We start from the raw sequence: 15000 nt of genomic DNA, 5'->3' as shown, positions 1-15000 counted from the left end.
GACGGATGGACGGACGGACGGACGGACGGATGGACGGATGGATGGATGGATGGATGGACGGATGGACGGACGGATGGACGGACGGATGGACGGATGGACGGATGGATGGATGGACGGATGGATGGATGGATGGATGGACGGATGGACGGATGGACGGACGGATGGACTGTTATCTGTTAGCAACTTCTGAGTTTCTTCGAATCAAAGAGTTGAACCAGTTTGACTTCAAGCCAATTAAACAGAATTTCATAACCAAAATGATGAGTCACAAAACCTGTCTCTGTCTTCATTCATCCCGCTAGAAGCCACTGAAGCAAAACTAATAAGAAGATGAGAGGCTATAATACATCAAACATGTTTGCTGGTTTAAATGCTTCTTAATGAGGCCTTTTCTACACAAAAAGTAAGTTTTGAGCCATGTTCATCTTTCATCAAGTGCAAACGATACGCTCATTTTTCACATTTCCAAGGGATACAGCATATTCTTCTTCATGCAAATCTAAAATGTAAAACGCTACCCACAATACCTGAGTGCACATCAAAGATTCTCACGCCGATAATTAAAGCAACACCTACATTATTAACTGTATTGCGAAGGCTTTTCCCACTGGGCCGACTTGCGTTTGATTGTGCCGTGCGAAAGAAGACTAATGCAGAAGAACTGCAGGAATCTACAGCAGAACGCTTCACAAATCAGCATATCTAACGCAGTCCCAGACAGACAAATGAGAAGCAGAGAGAATCTTAAGAACAATACAAGTTAAAAAACAACGTTCATTTAAAATTCAACATAACAGAATAATGTAAAAGCTGCATATATCAAAGCCAAAGCCAGAGTATTCTGGGCTTACAGCAAAGCAGCAAAACAGCACAGCTTTATAAAAGAGTCTGTGGCCCCGAAAAGTGTTTGCACATTTAAAGCATACTTACTTAATGTCTGAAAGTCATTGCACTGGACAGTAAAATATCACAGCAAGTGGCATTTCAAAGAGAGACAGCACAAGCAAAACTCTTCAAAAGAAGCATTTCAGGTTTAAATGACAAAGAAATGCAGTTGAGACACAGTATCTGGCACTCTGTGCTCGTCAAACTGAACATGTTCACCGTGGATGTGAAGAGCTCTGGTTCTGCTGTGAGACGGATGACGGATGACATAAATCACCACTAAATATCCAAAACTCACCATATATTTGTGATGATTTTGGTTAATAAAGAGATGTCTCTGATTTAAAACCTGGGAAGTTTGATTCATTTTTGTGAAGCAGTTTAAGCTGTGTTTCAACTAATTGTTTCAAAACATTTTTTTTGCACATTAAAAGTAAAAATACATTATATTTATTATATTAATAGGGCTGTCAAATCGATTATTTGCATCTAACAGTGTTCAAGTTTGTGTTTATATAATGTGTGTGTGTCTGTGTATTTATATATAACACACACACACACACACATACATACATACATACATACATATATACATATACATATATATATATATACACATATATATATATATATATATATACAAACTTTTCTGTTAGATGCAATTAATCGATTTGACAGCACTAATTGATCATTGTTTTTTTTTTTTTTTTTCATCTGGTATTATAAGGTATTATTACATTCATCCACAAAAAAAAATTAATAAAATTAATTAATTCAAAATGATTTAATAAAAAATCTTCCTTGTATTCATTTAGACAAAAACATAATTTACTGCATTTTGCATCAACTTGGGAAAAAGTGTTTGTTTTTAAATGACTGGTCCTGATTGAAAAAAAATTTAATAAAATTCAGAGCATATACATAATTATCCAGATATATTTAAACACTGATTTAGCTATAATCGCTCAGCCCTTTAAAGTTAAAATGTCATTACATCTTAGTTCTGAGAAGAGCTTGATCATCATTTGTTTCCAGAAACCTTTGATATTTAATCATCTAATGCAATGACATTCAGACGTTGTAAGCGAGAGCAAACGCATTAAAGCCCTGCGACGCTCCACAAACGCAGACGGCGTCTCCCTCCTAATCAGAAGAGCTCAGGGAATCAAGCGTCCAGAGAACGAGGAGCAGTGTGGGAGCGCTCTTACCTCTGCAGATGGGAATGGGAAAATCCCACACGGCTACATTAGATGTGCTGGTGACACAGGTGAGCTGAGCGTGGCCGTCGAGTGTGTATCCGGACACACAGTGGTAGCGGATTCGGTCTCCCACATTAAAGCTGGATCCATTCAGGATTCCTTTGGCAGGAACTCCTGGATTCCCACAAGAACTGCTTTGTAGTTCTGAAGAGAGACAGAGAGGAAGAGGCAGAACTCAGATGTGGTCAGAGAAGGACAGTACCGGAGTACTGGAGTACTGTACTTAAGTGCACTGTTTGAGCATCTGTACTTTACTTGAGTATTATTGTTTCTGGAAACGTTTCACTACATTTGAAAGACAAATATTGTACTTTTTACTCCACTACACTTCTGTCAGGGTCCTTGAGTAGAGAGTAGTAACGTCAGATTTTTTTTTTTTCTTTAACGTTTTTCTTTAATTTTATATCACTAGATTTTAGATTTGTTTTGCCGGTGACGGACAGATTTATTAAAGCAGTTTTGCTGTCGGCCGGTGATAGCTATGGTTGTGTTGCTGGGTTTTAAAGCAGCTTGGATTTTTACAGACACTTGATTCAAATGTGCAACACATACTGTAGATGTGTACTTCTTTTGTTCGGGTGGTAGGAGTGTTAAATAAATAAAAATAAAGATGATTATGGCTATCTTTTTTGTTTGAAGCTGCACTCAGCAAGATTTTTTTGATCATATTCACTGAAAGCGACACTATGCTCCGACAGAACAACATAAATCAGCATTGCTTCTGCCTCCACCTGGAGCTGGTTCTTCTGGTCCAATCTGTGTGAGATCTGACTGTCAATCACAGTTCGTGCACACGCCACAGTTTATAAGCTCTAATTGATAAGCAAAGTTTTATTCTTATCGCATTACTGGTTACAACCTGCCAATTAGACAGTTGCAAGCCTGTATTCACCCAAAAAAAATCATGAAAATTAATAAAATGAATCTGTGCAAGACACAAAAAGGCCACAAAATCATTTGATATTTATGCAGATATGAATGCATTCGACTGTCCTTATTTATCTCTCAGCCATCTGACTAATATTCCTGCTTTGACACATTTCTAATCCCCCGGGACACATGTCTGGATATATGCTATGTTAAGCTCGCTTATCTTTGATTTAAACCAGCACACATCCGCTCGGAGCACCTGCCTCCTTCAGGAAGAGGCATTCCCGTCTCAGACTGATATTGCTGACGATCAGCTGATCAAAATGAATCAGTTATGACTAGAGACTATAAATACTACATCCGGCACAAGAGTGTATAAGTGCAATTCTGCATTCTGAAATGAATACCAGTTCATAGAATGCTAAATGTTTGTTAGAAAGTTTATAATAGAGTAGAATAACCATGGATGTTTCTGAGAGACTGATGACACTATCGTGAGCCGTTTCTGAAACATGTGGTACGACACGCCAATCCTGATTGGCTACTGCCGAATCGAACCCGCAACCTTCGGGTTACCAGTCTGACTCTCTAACCATTAGGCCACGATGCCCCGAGTCACATGATCCTTCAGAAATCATGCTACCCATACACAAAAGAATTATATTTGAAATATATTTTCTGGATATGTTTTGGAATATATGCAAATATTTGAAATTGGCCCAATAAATATATTTCATACTTATATTTCATATATTTTTGTTATATTTCAGAATATATTTCAATGTATTTGGAATATATGCCACATATATTTTTGACACTTTTGGGGACCCGTACAGAAAAAAATACATTGAAATATATTCTGAAATATAACAAAAATATATGAAATATAAGTATGAAATATATTGGGCCAATTTCAAATATGTGCATATATTCCAAAACATATCCAGAAAATATATTTCTTTTGTGTATGGGAATATTCTAATTTGCTCTAAACATTTATGATTATTATTTATCAGTGTTGAAAACAGTTGTGCTGCCATTCATATTTTTGTGGAAACTATGAAAGCTGGTTTCCGCCACAGAATATAGAGTAAAAAAAGGTAATTGCGACTTTTTATCTCAGATTTGCATGTTTATATCTTGCAATTATGACTTTATAACACAAGTGGGAGATTTAAGTCTGAATTGCATGACATAAAGTCAGAATTGTGAGATGTAAACTCGCAATTTTGAGATAAAAAGTCGCAATTATCTTTTAAAATGTATTATTCTGTGGCGGAAACAAGATTCCATAGAAAACTGATACATTTTATCATTGATAATTTGAAATTCAAGTCTTTTGTAACATCACAAATGTCTATAATGTCACATTTGATCTATATAATCTGTGTTTAATGATGAAAAAGTATTATTATTAACAAGATATAATAGAACAAAGTATAGTATAATGTAAAATAGAAGCTGATACATCCATACAAAAAAACGATTATCACATGACATGAACTCTAACCTCCTGTTTTCAGATTTCTGTCAGCACCAGAAATGAAAGTTTGGAAACGGAAAATTGCATTATGGGAAATTACACCATAAATCAATGTCATCCAGACAGAAAATGCATATAATGGCTCGGCACAGCATGTGAAGAACACAATGAATGTCTTTTAAAAGGCCCTGTACATTAGATGCACTTTAATGCATTTCACTAATGTGCTTCTGCATTAGAATTATACAAGAATAAACAAGTGACCCTCTAAAACCAGCAGACGTGCAAAATTACCACTTGATCAGATGATTTACAGGCGGCGTTAGAGTGATATGATGGTTGTAGTGCATTTGCTCACTGGTAGACCATCAGCGTCTCAATTTGTGCTCTAAAGTCTTAAAGCATCTTAAACCCCTCTTCACTTCACACCAGCAGGACCATTATCTCCACGTCACTCAATGAGACAGATCCTACTCTTCTTAATATAGCTTTAACAACAGATCATGCACTCTGGCACCGACGCGTTGAACAAACACGTTTCCCAATTGTGTTTTCTTCTTAAACGACATCTCTCTCTCCGTCTGTGTTTTCTGCGTATGAACACGACGCATCTGTCAGCTCATCTCCTCAGATCGTCCCGCTGAGCTTTACGCCTGTGATTCGGGGTAATGGAGGCACTTTCTGTTCATCACGACAGGTTGGACGCCGTGGCTCTCTGTATTATGGCAGTCAAATAAATGTCCCGGAGTGGAAATGAACCAGGATTGGAACAGAAAGCATGTTGAGGTTTTACCTTCGAGACGGGATTATTTCTAAAGAAGCAATTACAAGCCTCGTCCCTCAGCAGGTGGAAAAAACTAAATAATACAAACGGAGACGTGATAAAAGTGTGTGTTTGACTGATGGACAGATCCTGGAGGAGCGAGACTTTACGAGCTGGAAATTACTCTTAGAAGAAGGACGTTCCAAACTGATACTCAAGAGTTCTGATTGTGGAAATACAAAGTCCATTGATGTACTATTCTATCTATCTATCTATCTATCTATCTATCTATCTATCTATCTATCTATCTATCTATCTATCTATCTATCTATCTATCTATCTATCTATCTATCTATCATTTGTTCTATCCATTCATCCACCCATTCATCCATCCATCCATCCATCATTTGTTCTATCCATCCATCTATCTATCTATCTATCTATCTATCTATCTATCTATCTATCTATCTATCTATCTATCTATCTATCTATCTATCTATCTATCTATCTATCTATCTATCTATCTATCTATCTATCATTTGTTCTATCCATCCATCTATCCATCTATCTTCTATCTATCTATCAATCATTTGTTCTATCCATCCATCCATTTATTCATCTATCCACCCATTCATCTATCTATCCATCTATCTATCCATCCATCCATCCATCAATCGCATAAGCTCAACAATATACATGACTAACACAAGTGATTTCGATGGTTTCATGCATCCAGTTTAGTCTGGGTCATGTTTTCTTTTACTTTGCGTAGGATGAGAGGATGTCGAGCAACCTGTTCATGTTGGCATCAGTCTAGTTTGGCTGGCTTCTACCTAGTGACAAATGAATTTGTGCCAAAATACCATAGTAGAGGTTGTCTGGATGCAACAAATGAAATGGGAAATGCTTTCCCATAATAAGCCTATGTTACTGCCCATGACCCATCAGTAAGACCTGTGATGAACCATTTGAGAACCACTAAAATAAAACATCCACATGTTAAATCATAATCAACTGAAAATGACGTTATTCACTTTCTAAATACCTGTTCCTGAACACTGTTTCATCCTGACAAACACGCCGGGTCACTGCGTTTCATTGAAGTGTCAATCCACAAACCTCTGAGATTTGGTTTGCTCAATCCTCCTGTGTTTCCCTTCACATCAGCGGTGGTCTATGCAACAACCATCCGCTTTAGCACAGCTGTTTTACCTGCCATTGCTTAACATGACAGCTTCTACAATAAACACTATAGAAACATGACATAAGCATGGCATGTGGCCTGTCATAACCAATCACGGCCTCCACCACTTGCGACAAATAACATCTTTATGTCGTAATGAATGTTGTTGGGTGATGTGCATGACAGGTACACGACTGTGGAAGCACTCGCCTGTCTGATGCCGACAACGTATCCACTAATGTTACAGGATCAATACAACTTAAGCTCTATGCAGAATCTGTTGTCCTGCTGTCGATTTGCACAGAAAATGTGAGCCTCGGTTTCAGAAAAAAAAGAAAAGAAATGCACGTGTACAGTAATGCACTTGCAAAGGAAGTCTAATGCATCAAAATACACAGTGGGCCCTATTTTAACGATCTGAAACGCAAGTATCAAACGCGAAACGCAAGTAACTTAGTGAGTGGATCTCGACACAAATCTAAAATGTGTTGGTCTGAAGCAGCTTCATTACTCATAGGTGTGGTTTGGGCGTAACGTGAAATAAACCAATCAGAGCGACATCTCACATTCCCTTTAAGAGCAGGCGCGCTTGTTCCATGGCGGATTGCTATTATAACTATAACGGATTTGCCAGGAGCGGTTCACAGCCGAGGAGACCGACGTTCTCGTCAGGGCCGTAAAACACAGAGAAGTGACATTGGGGATGGAAAAACACACACAAATTAGCTTCGGTTAAACAGGCGTATAATAATTTGGGTAAATGTGTAAGCTAGATTTATGCCTATTTTGTCACATCTTCATTTCCCTCGTGTGGAATATTTTTCATTGTAATAATGTATGGTTTGCAAAAATGTGAACTGCTGCTTCTGTGTAGATGAGAGAAGCAAAGTGTATGCACGTTGTGCACACGCTATATCATGGCCACACATGCGCCCTTAAAATAACATCTGAATAACATGCGCAACGCGCCACTGACTTTAGACGAGGTTTCTCCTGGTCTGTGGCGGAATTGTTTTCTGAAACTGCAAAATAGCACCAGGGAACGTTTGCGCCGGAACACGCCTCCTCTTTTCGCTGAACCGCCCCCCGGGAGCGCAAGTTCATTCCCTAATTTACAGACGTGCGTCTGTGGAGGGAAAAGTCCGCTGTGCGTCGGGTGCAAAACAGGAATAATACATGCGTCGCTGTACAAAGTCAACTGCGCTGGGTGCGAGATAGGGCCCACTGTTTTAAAAGTATAGCCACAGTAATTAAACATTATACGAGTACGTAGTCCAACTGCTAAAAGGCATTTAGGATGACTTTATATGTACAAACAATACTCATTTTACATGCACAATCAAATAAGAATCAAGAAAAACAAATAAGTGCTTTAAAAACATTGTTAAGATTTTTAAAGAAGAGAAAAGACCAGCACGATTCTGCATTATTTTCAGTGGTAGTCGTCAGCTTGTCACAGATGCTGCTAATACAGCTTAACTTGCATTGAACCTGGGATCTCAGAAAGATGTCACTGAACAGAGAAGCTCTCTTCTTATGGAAAATGGCTGCTATTTTGATCCCACTTGCGCTTACTGGAGATGTTCATAATAGCTCCCAAAGAGCCTGTGAAAAGACCAGCAGAAACACTATAAGGACACTTTCATTTCAAATCATCTGACAGAAAATAGACCCACCATTATGTCTGATCTTCCCTCAAACGTCAAGCCTTTAAAATAAGTAATGTTAGACACAGTAACCATTTAATACAATGATAGGTAGCAAGCAAGCTCTATTTAAAAAAAGAAAAGTACATTTAGCTCAAATATATAGACCTATATATATACAAGACAAACCATAGATTTATAGATATAAATATTATTGCTGGACAACGATTAATCGCATCCAAAATAAAAGTTTGTGTTTAATCTATGTACATAATATTTGTGTGTACTGTGTGTATAATTATTTTGTATATATAAATACACACATAGGCATGTATAAATTTAAGAAATATTTGCATGTGTATACTGTATATATATTTATACATAATTTATGTTATATTTATATATAAATAAATAAAAAATCTTAAATATATACATGCATGTGTGTGTATTTATATATACAAAATAATTATACACAGTACACACATATATTATGTAAACACAAACTTTTAATTTGGATGCGATTAATCGATGTCCAGCACTAATAAATATCTTTATACACACAAAAGTTGTTGTTTTTTTGAGCATCCCGAACACTAGCTCAACCAATCCCGTGAGTTTGGGTATTGATCTGTTTGGCAGACCAGTCTCAGTAATTATTCAGCAGAATCAGTTATTATTTTTGCAATTCTGCGCCGCCAATGCTGCAGAATTTACACAGTTGACCTTAAATATCTATTTTCAGGTATAATGATGTACAATCATATGTCTGGAATAAGTGCTGAGAATATAGTGGGCAAACCGCTGAGGTAATTACCACAGGGCGATCCCAGGAGATGAGCCATTCATCCCTCTATACATCTAATGACTCCGCTGCCCTTGAAGATGATGTAAGTTTGCCAGAGCGTCTATATTGTGAGGCTGAGCACATTTCAGTACACGGCAGTCTATCCCTGGGAGCCTGTCACAATTCATTCAGAATTATTGCTGCTTTTGCATTCAAGCAATCAGCAAACACGACCAAAAACCTTCACAGAATCCACAGGGACGGAGCCACCAGGAACCCAGCGACACGCAGATTTCACGGGCCACCAAAGAGCCTGGCGTATTGCAGAGACATTACGATGCAATAGGCCACGGGAAGCAAATTTCAAAGGTTGCGCAAAAAGACAAAGAGTGCTGCCATTTCTGCTGTGTTTTCATTTTGCTCACATTTCCATAAACAAGTGCTCTTTAGGCATCCCAGCAAATGTTTCTGAATCAATGTTTTGGCCTGTCCTAGCATTTAGATGACCAGAGGCTTTGCAGGGAAAACTGTTAATGCACGTTTGTGATGAGCGAGCATTAGCATGTTGATCATGACATATGGTATTTCCATTGGCATTGGCATTCAATTAAAGGGCAGACAGAAAGGTTGAGGTTTCGCATCTAACTCTACACTCAGAAGCTGACTCGTACCGGATGGCGATAGACACATTAATCAAAGCGCACGCACTGACTGTCAAACTTGGTTTCGGTTGTTGCGACGTGACGGAAAACTGACAGGAACCAAAATGAGATTTCTTTTCCCCTGTGTGTGTCCATCTCTCTCTCATAAATGTTGAATCACCAGCACATTAAAACCATTCGACACGAACCAAACCCTTATTATTGCTGCTTGCTAGGACTCATAACCCTGAAATTACAGGGCTAGTCGAGATGAGGTGTGCTTTTGCTTGGACATACAATTTCAGCTGGTGGATCAAAGCAATTCAATTCAATTTACATTTATTTGTATAGCGCTTTTCACAGTACATATCATTTTAAAGCAGCTTTACAGAAAACGCATGTGTCTATATTACAATTCGAGTGATCTGTTATCAGAGGTGACTGTGTCCAAATACATATACAAATCACGCAGTTCACTAACAAGGTATTCATTCAAGGCAGAAACAATGAGCTTGTTGAAGTAATTATTACAAGTTGTGAACATAATTATTATAATATATAGAAATTAAGCATTGGTGCATGTTGATTCAAAGTTTGCATCATCTGAAGCCCTCGCAGAAAACACCCAAGAAACCACCTAGAACGCTCTACAAACTGCGCCAAAAATCACAGGTGGGCTCTTTTCACTCATTAACCCATGTTGAGACCTATATCCCCAAGAATATCAAAAGACCTGGGAGCAAACAGCCATAAACCACTCAGAATTCCCTATTAACTATCTAGAACACCCTACAAACAGTGCCAAAACATATTGGTGACCATTGTGGGCTCTTTTCACTCATTAACCCATGTTGAGACCAATATATCCCCAAGAATATCAAAGAAACTTGGGGACAAACACCCATAAACTATTCAAAATACCCTATTAACTATCTAGAATACCCTTCAAACCACACCAAAACATCAGAGTGACCATTGTGGGCTCTTTTCACTCATTAACCTACGTTGGGAGCTATAGATCCCCAAGAATATAAAAGAAACTTGGGGACAAACACCCATAAACTATTCAAAATACCCTATTAACTATCTAGAATACCCTTCAAACCACACCAAAACATCAGAGTGACCATTGTGGGCTCTTTTCACTCATTAACCTACGTTGGGAATATAGATCCCCAAGAATATAAAAGATTCTTAAAAGCAAACACCTAGAAACAATCCAAAATACTCTATAAACCACCTAGAGCACCCTACAAACCACGCCAAAACATCATAGATAGGCTCATTTAATTCACTGACCTATGTTAAGACCTATAGATCCCCAAGAATATCAAAAGACCTGGGAACAAACAGCCATAAACCATCCAAAATACCTTATTAACTATCTAGAACACCCTACAAACAGTGCCAAGACATCTTGGTGACCGTTGTGGGCTCTTTTCACTCATTAACCCATCTTGGGACCTATAGATCCCAAAGAATATCAAAGAGTCTTGGGGGCAAACAGCGATTAAACCATTCAAAATACCTAATTAACTATCTAGAACACCCTTCAAACAGAGCCAAACCATCTTGGTGACCATTATGGGCTCTTTTCACTCATTGACCAATATTGGGACCTATAGATTCCCAAGAATATCAAAGACACTTGGGGGTAAACACCCATAAACCATGCAAAATACCCAATTAACTGCCTAGAACACCTTTCAAACAACATCATAGTGACCATTGTGGGCTCTTTTCACTCATTAACCCATTTTGGGATCTATAGATCCCCAAGAATATCAAACAGCCAAAATACCATATTTACTATCTAGAAAACCCTACAAAAAGTGGCAAAAAAATTACCATTGTGGGCTCTATTGATTCATTAACCCATGTTGGGACCCAAACAGATTTTGCCAGTAAAATCCATAGCAGCCACCCAGCAAAGCCTATCTCTTCATGAAACTGCTCTAAATCAGACTTTAAAAGAGCCTCAAACCCTTCAATTACGTACATCAATCTATGGAGATGAATGACAATGAGACAAAGTCATTGTGAATTCACTGGGAATCCCAGGTCCTCTGGAGTGCAATAAACTGCAGGATTAATATTCAAAAACCCATAAAATTCAGAAGCACATTAAACACAAAAGCGTGAGCCAAAGCCCAGGCTGGTCAATGGGACTGAATAATTCAGACTGTAAAGAAGGAGCAGATGGGGAGGCATGCTGTGGTCAGGTCAGGAGGAAAACAGGTGGACAGAGGGATGGAAGATGGCGACTGGTTGAGGAATGACAATCACTGGCTACGTTTACATGCACAACTTTTGTTTCAATCGGACTGAATTCATTCCGATTGATGAATCCGAACATAGTGTTTGCATGAACGCTAAACACATGATTGGGTTGATGTGCGCGTTTATATTCAAAACAGAATATATTTTTTGACATGCGCACACTGCATAAATATACAGAGTTTCTCGCTGTTTGCGCATAATAACCATACATTCTCCTACATTGGTTCTTTATTTGTTTTAAACAGCAGACAGAATATTGATCCATTTCTGGTCATAATTTGGAGACAATCAGCATATGAACCATTGTGCCGCTGCTTATATTTATCACACAGTACAAATGCCCAAACCAGTCGTCTGTGGATGAGAGTCTGAAACAAGCACTGGTGGGACGTTGCTCCACTTCAGAGACGCAGGGAAAGGAGAATTATAGGATGACGGGAAACTCATTTATACGACACTTTATTCAACAGGAACAAAAGCTCGTTCATTGCGCTATTTCTACGTCATTGCTTATGCGCAGTGCTTTCAGTTTCGGGTTTCAATCCGATCAAGTGTTTACATGTTCTCTTGATCGGATTAGAAAAGGAATAAACCGACCCCTTTCAATCCGATCGAAATTTCATTCGGATCGAGCTCATTGGGATTGATTAAAGTGTTTACATGAAGGATTTTCAGCCACTGAGGGTGTAGATGACCCAGACGCTTACAAACCCAACCAATCATAGCCAGAGGCTGAAATCTGCTCAGATATTAAACATAACCTTTTGGGCAGAAAGAAGTGATCCAAAACTAGCCTGACCAGAAACAGACAGCATTTTATAGAGTACGTATAAGGGAAAGTCTGATTTTCCTTGGGCTTTTGAAATAAAGTCTGATGCACAATGGAGACACAATCTGGCTTTCAGAAATCACAAACTACAACAATTCCCTAGCAAGTCAACACCCAGAACGATGAATTAGCAATCATCCAGAACCACCCAAAATGCCCTGCAAAATTAACAGCCTGAACAAAGAATTTGCAATCATTCAGAACACAACCAAAATTGCCTCAGCATGCCACGCGCTTCAAACAGTCCAGGGAATTGAAACTACACAAGGCCAATAATAACCCAACTTCAAAACAAGTACTCAAATTACACCAGGCGGATTACAACCTTCATATATCAAACAAGCCTTCACATGACTATAAACTTTCAGAAAGGCTTTGTGAAGGATAATGTGGAACTATACTGGACCTGACAGAAAACACATCACCCAAAGTAGGCATTGTTACTCATTATACATGCAAAGAGCACGTGAACCAATCATGACAGAGATCATTTACATATAGAGATCGTACAGCAGCAAACTATACTAGTAAATATAATGTTAATCTTAATGTTCATTACAACATTTACTAATACATTTTTAAAATATACAGTTCTATCTGTTAATATAATTAATGCACTGTGAACTATGCAATTATTGTTTTGTTTTTTCAACTAACATCAACAAATAAACATAGTAAAAGAAATACATTGCTTATTGTCAGTTCATAACTCACGTTAACGAATGAGACCGTATTGTAAAGTGTTATCTCCAAAACAAATTCGACTGCTTTTGTGCAAGAACCGTTGTCTAACATTACACAGTGTACTTTGGGGGAGGGGGATTCATTCCCTTTAATAATAGTTATTATTAGAGTATTAAGGAATGAATATATTGCTTTTCATTTTTTCTAGCTTAACGCCCACTGCCTGCTGTCAAACACTTGTGTGATGAATAAACCTTCAATTGACCGCTACAGTGAGCATTATGCATTTCCAAACTCAAAGCCATGATAAACCGCAGAGAAAATTAAAGACTGTGTTATATCCCTTACCTTCATAATATATTTTAAATCCATGGGCGCTTACAGCAAAGTCGCTGGTAAGACGCAAGGAAAAAATGGATCCGGTACTTGTGACAGGAGCTGGCACCTGGAATCCTGTTAACCTGCACGAGAAGAGAATATATTACTCATCCAGACAGAGAGCAGTTTGAGGATTCATGCAATGCAATCAAATAAAATGCATTAAAATGCAATGCAATAAAATAAAATAAATTGTATTTCCTTTTTTTTTTTACTTTGAGAAAATGCACTTTTTATATTTACATTCTGGAATGCAATGTGACGTGTTCTATAAGATTCACCCACACTTTAAGCCAGACATTTCACAAAAGAGCTTGTTAGGGTTGCATGATAAATGAATGCCTATATTATTCAAAAATTTCTAAAATTGGAGTTAGTTCTGAGAAAAGATCAGCATAATTTGTTTGCAAATGCTGGTTGGTTACACATTATCCAATGCAAAAAAATCATGCATTTTTAAGTGCGGCTCAAAATACTATTTTGGCCCACTGTATTTTATTCTTAGCTGTTTTGACAATACAATTTCCCAGGAGTCGTGCCCACTCTAGACCTCTCGCCGACTCGACTCTGGTTAAGACATAAAGAATGAGTCACGTCTTCCTATTTCATAAAAACTCATTGGTCTTGGTATCACAGCCAGTCCTGCCTTTACAGGATGTGACGCTCTCTGAAATTGGATTTGAACTTGGAAAAGATCAATGAGCCTCGATGATTTTACAAACATATTAAAAGTCAACATGAATATGAATTTGACATCCACATGAAAAGTGTGTCAAATAGTGTCAAGAAAGGGCAGTTTTTTATGAGCTTGCTTAGTAACAAGAAAGTGGGAAGTCACTGTATACACCATAAATGACATTTCAAAACATGCATTGGACCTTAAAATAAGTCCTAGCGATTGTTTTTACACATCCTCATCGAACACGGGTTCACAAAACTGTACCATCTTGGTGAATTTAAAACTGAAGTACCATGATGCCAGTTTCTGACTGGAACAACAACCAGTTTGCCTCTTTTTAATATTTTTTATTATTGAAGTTAAATGAGAATTGGCATTCTCAACCCATTTCACTAATGCAATGTAAAATATTGACGAGTGTATCGGGATATTCAATGTGAAAAAGTGGGACTTGATTGTATCCATCTGGAAAATATCTCAATGTGATAAATGGACATTATTTTTCATAATCATGATTAATATATTAAAAGATAACAAATATTTAAAAACAATATTTCCCACCATGTGTTTGTTGGTTAGTGCCACAAAACCAGACAGTCCTGAGATCGAACATTTAAATTCAGGTCATTTTTGTGG

At 37.9% G+C, this 15000-nt stretch overlaps 1 protein-coding gene across 1 annotated transcript in view; it reads right to left on the bottom strand.

Moving 5' to 3' along the window:
* Positions 1 to 15000, bottom strand: part of csmd3a (CUB and Sushi multiple domains 3a) — a 317979-nt gene that overhangs the window by 270596 nt on the left and 32383 nt on the right. Inside the window, exons 3-4 of the mRNA XM_084386048.1 lie at positions 13656 to 13768; positions 2094 to 2288 (exon numbers count right to left, since the gene is read on the bottom strand). Coding sequence (XP_084242174.1) covers positions 2094 to 2288; positions 13656 to 13768 — 308 coding nt within the window. The remainder of the gene's footprint in view (positions 1 to 2093; positions 2289 to 13655; positions 13769 to 15000) is intronic.

The sequence above is a fragment of the Rutilus rutilus genome, assembly GCF_951802725.1.
Source record: "Rutilus rutilus genome assembly, chromosome: 17".
NCBI lineage: Eukaryota > Metazoa > Chordata > Actinopteri > Cypriniformes > Leuciscidae > Rutilus > Rutilus rutilus.
The sequence above is the reverse complement of the archived record's forward strand: the minus strand, read 5'-3'. Positions and strand labels throughout refer to the sequence as shown.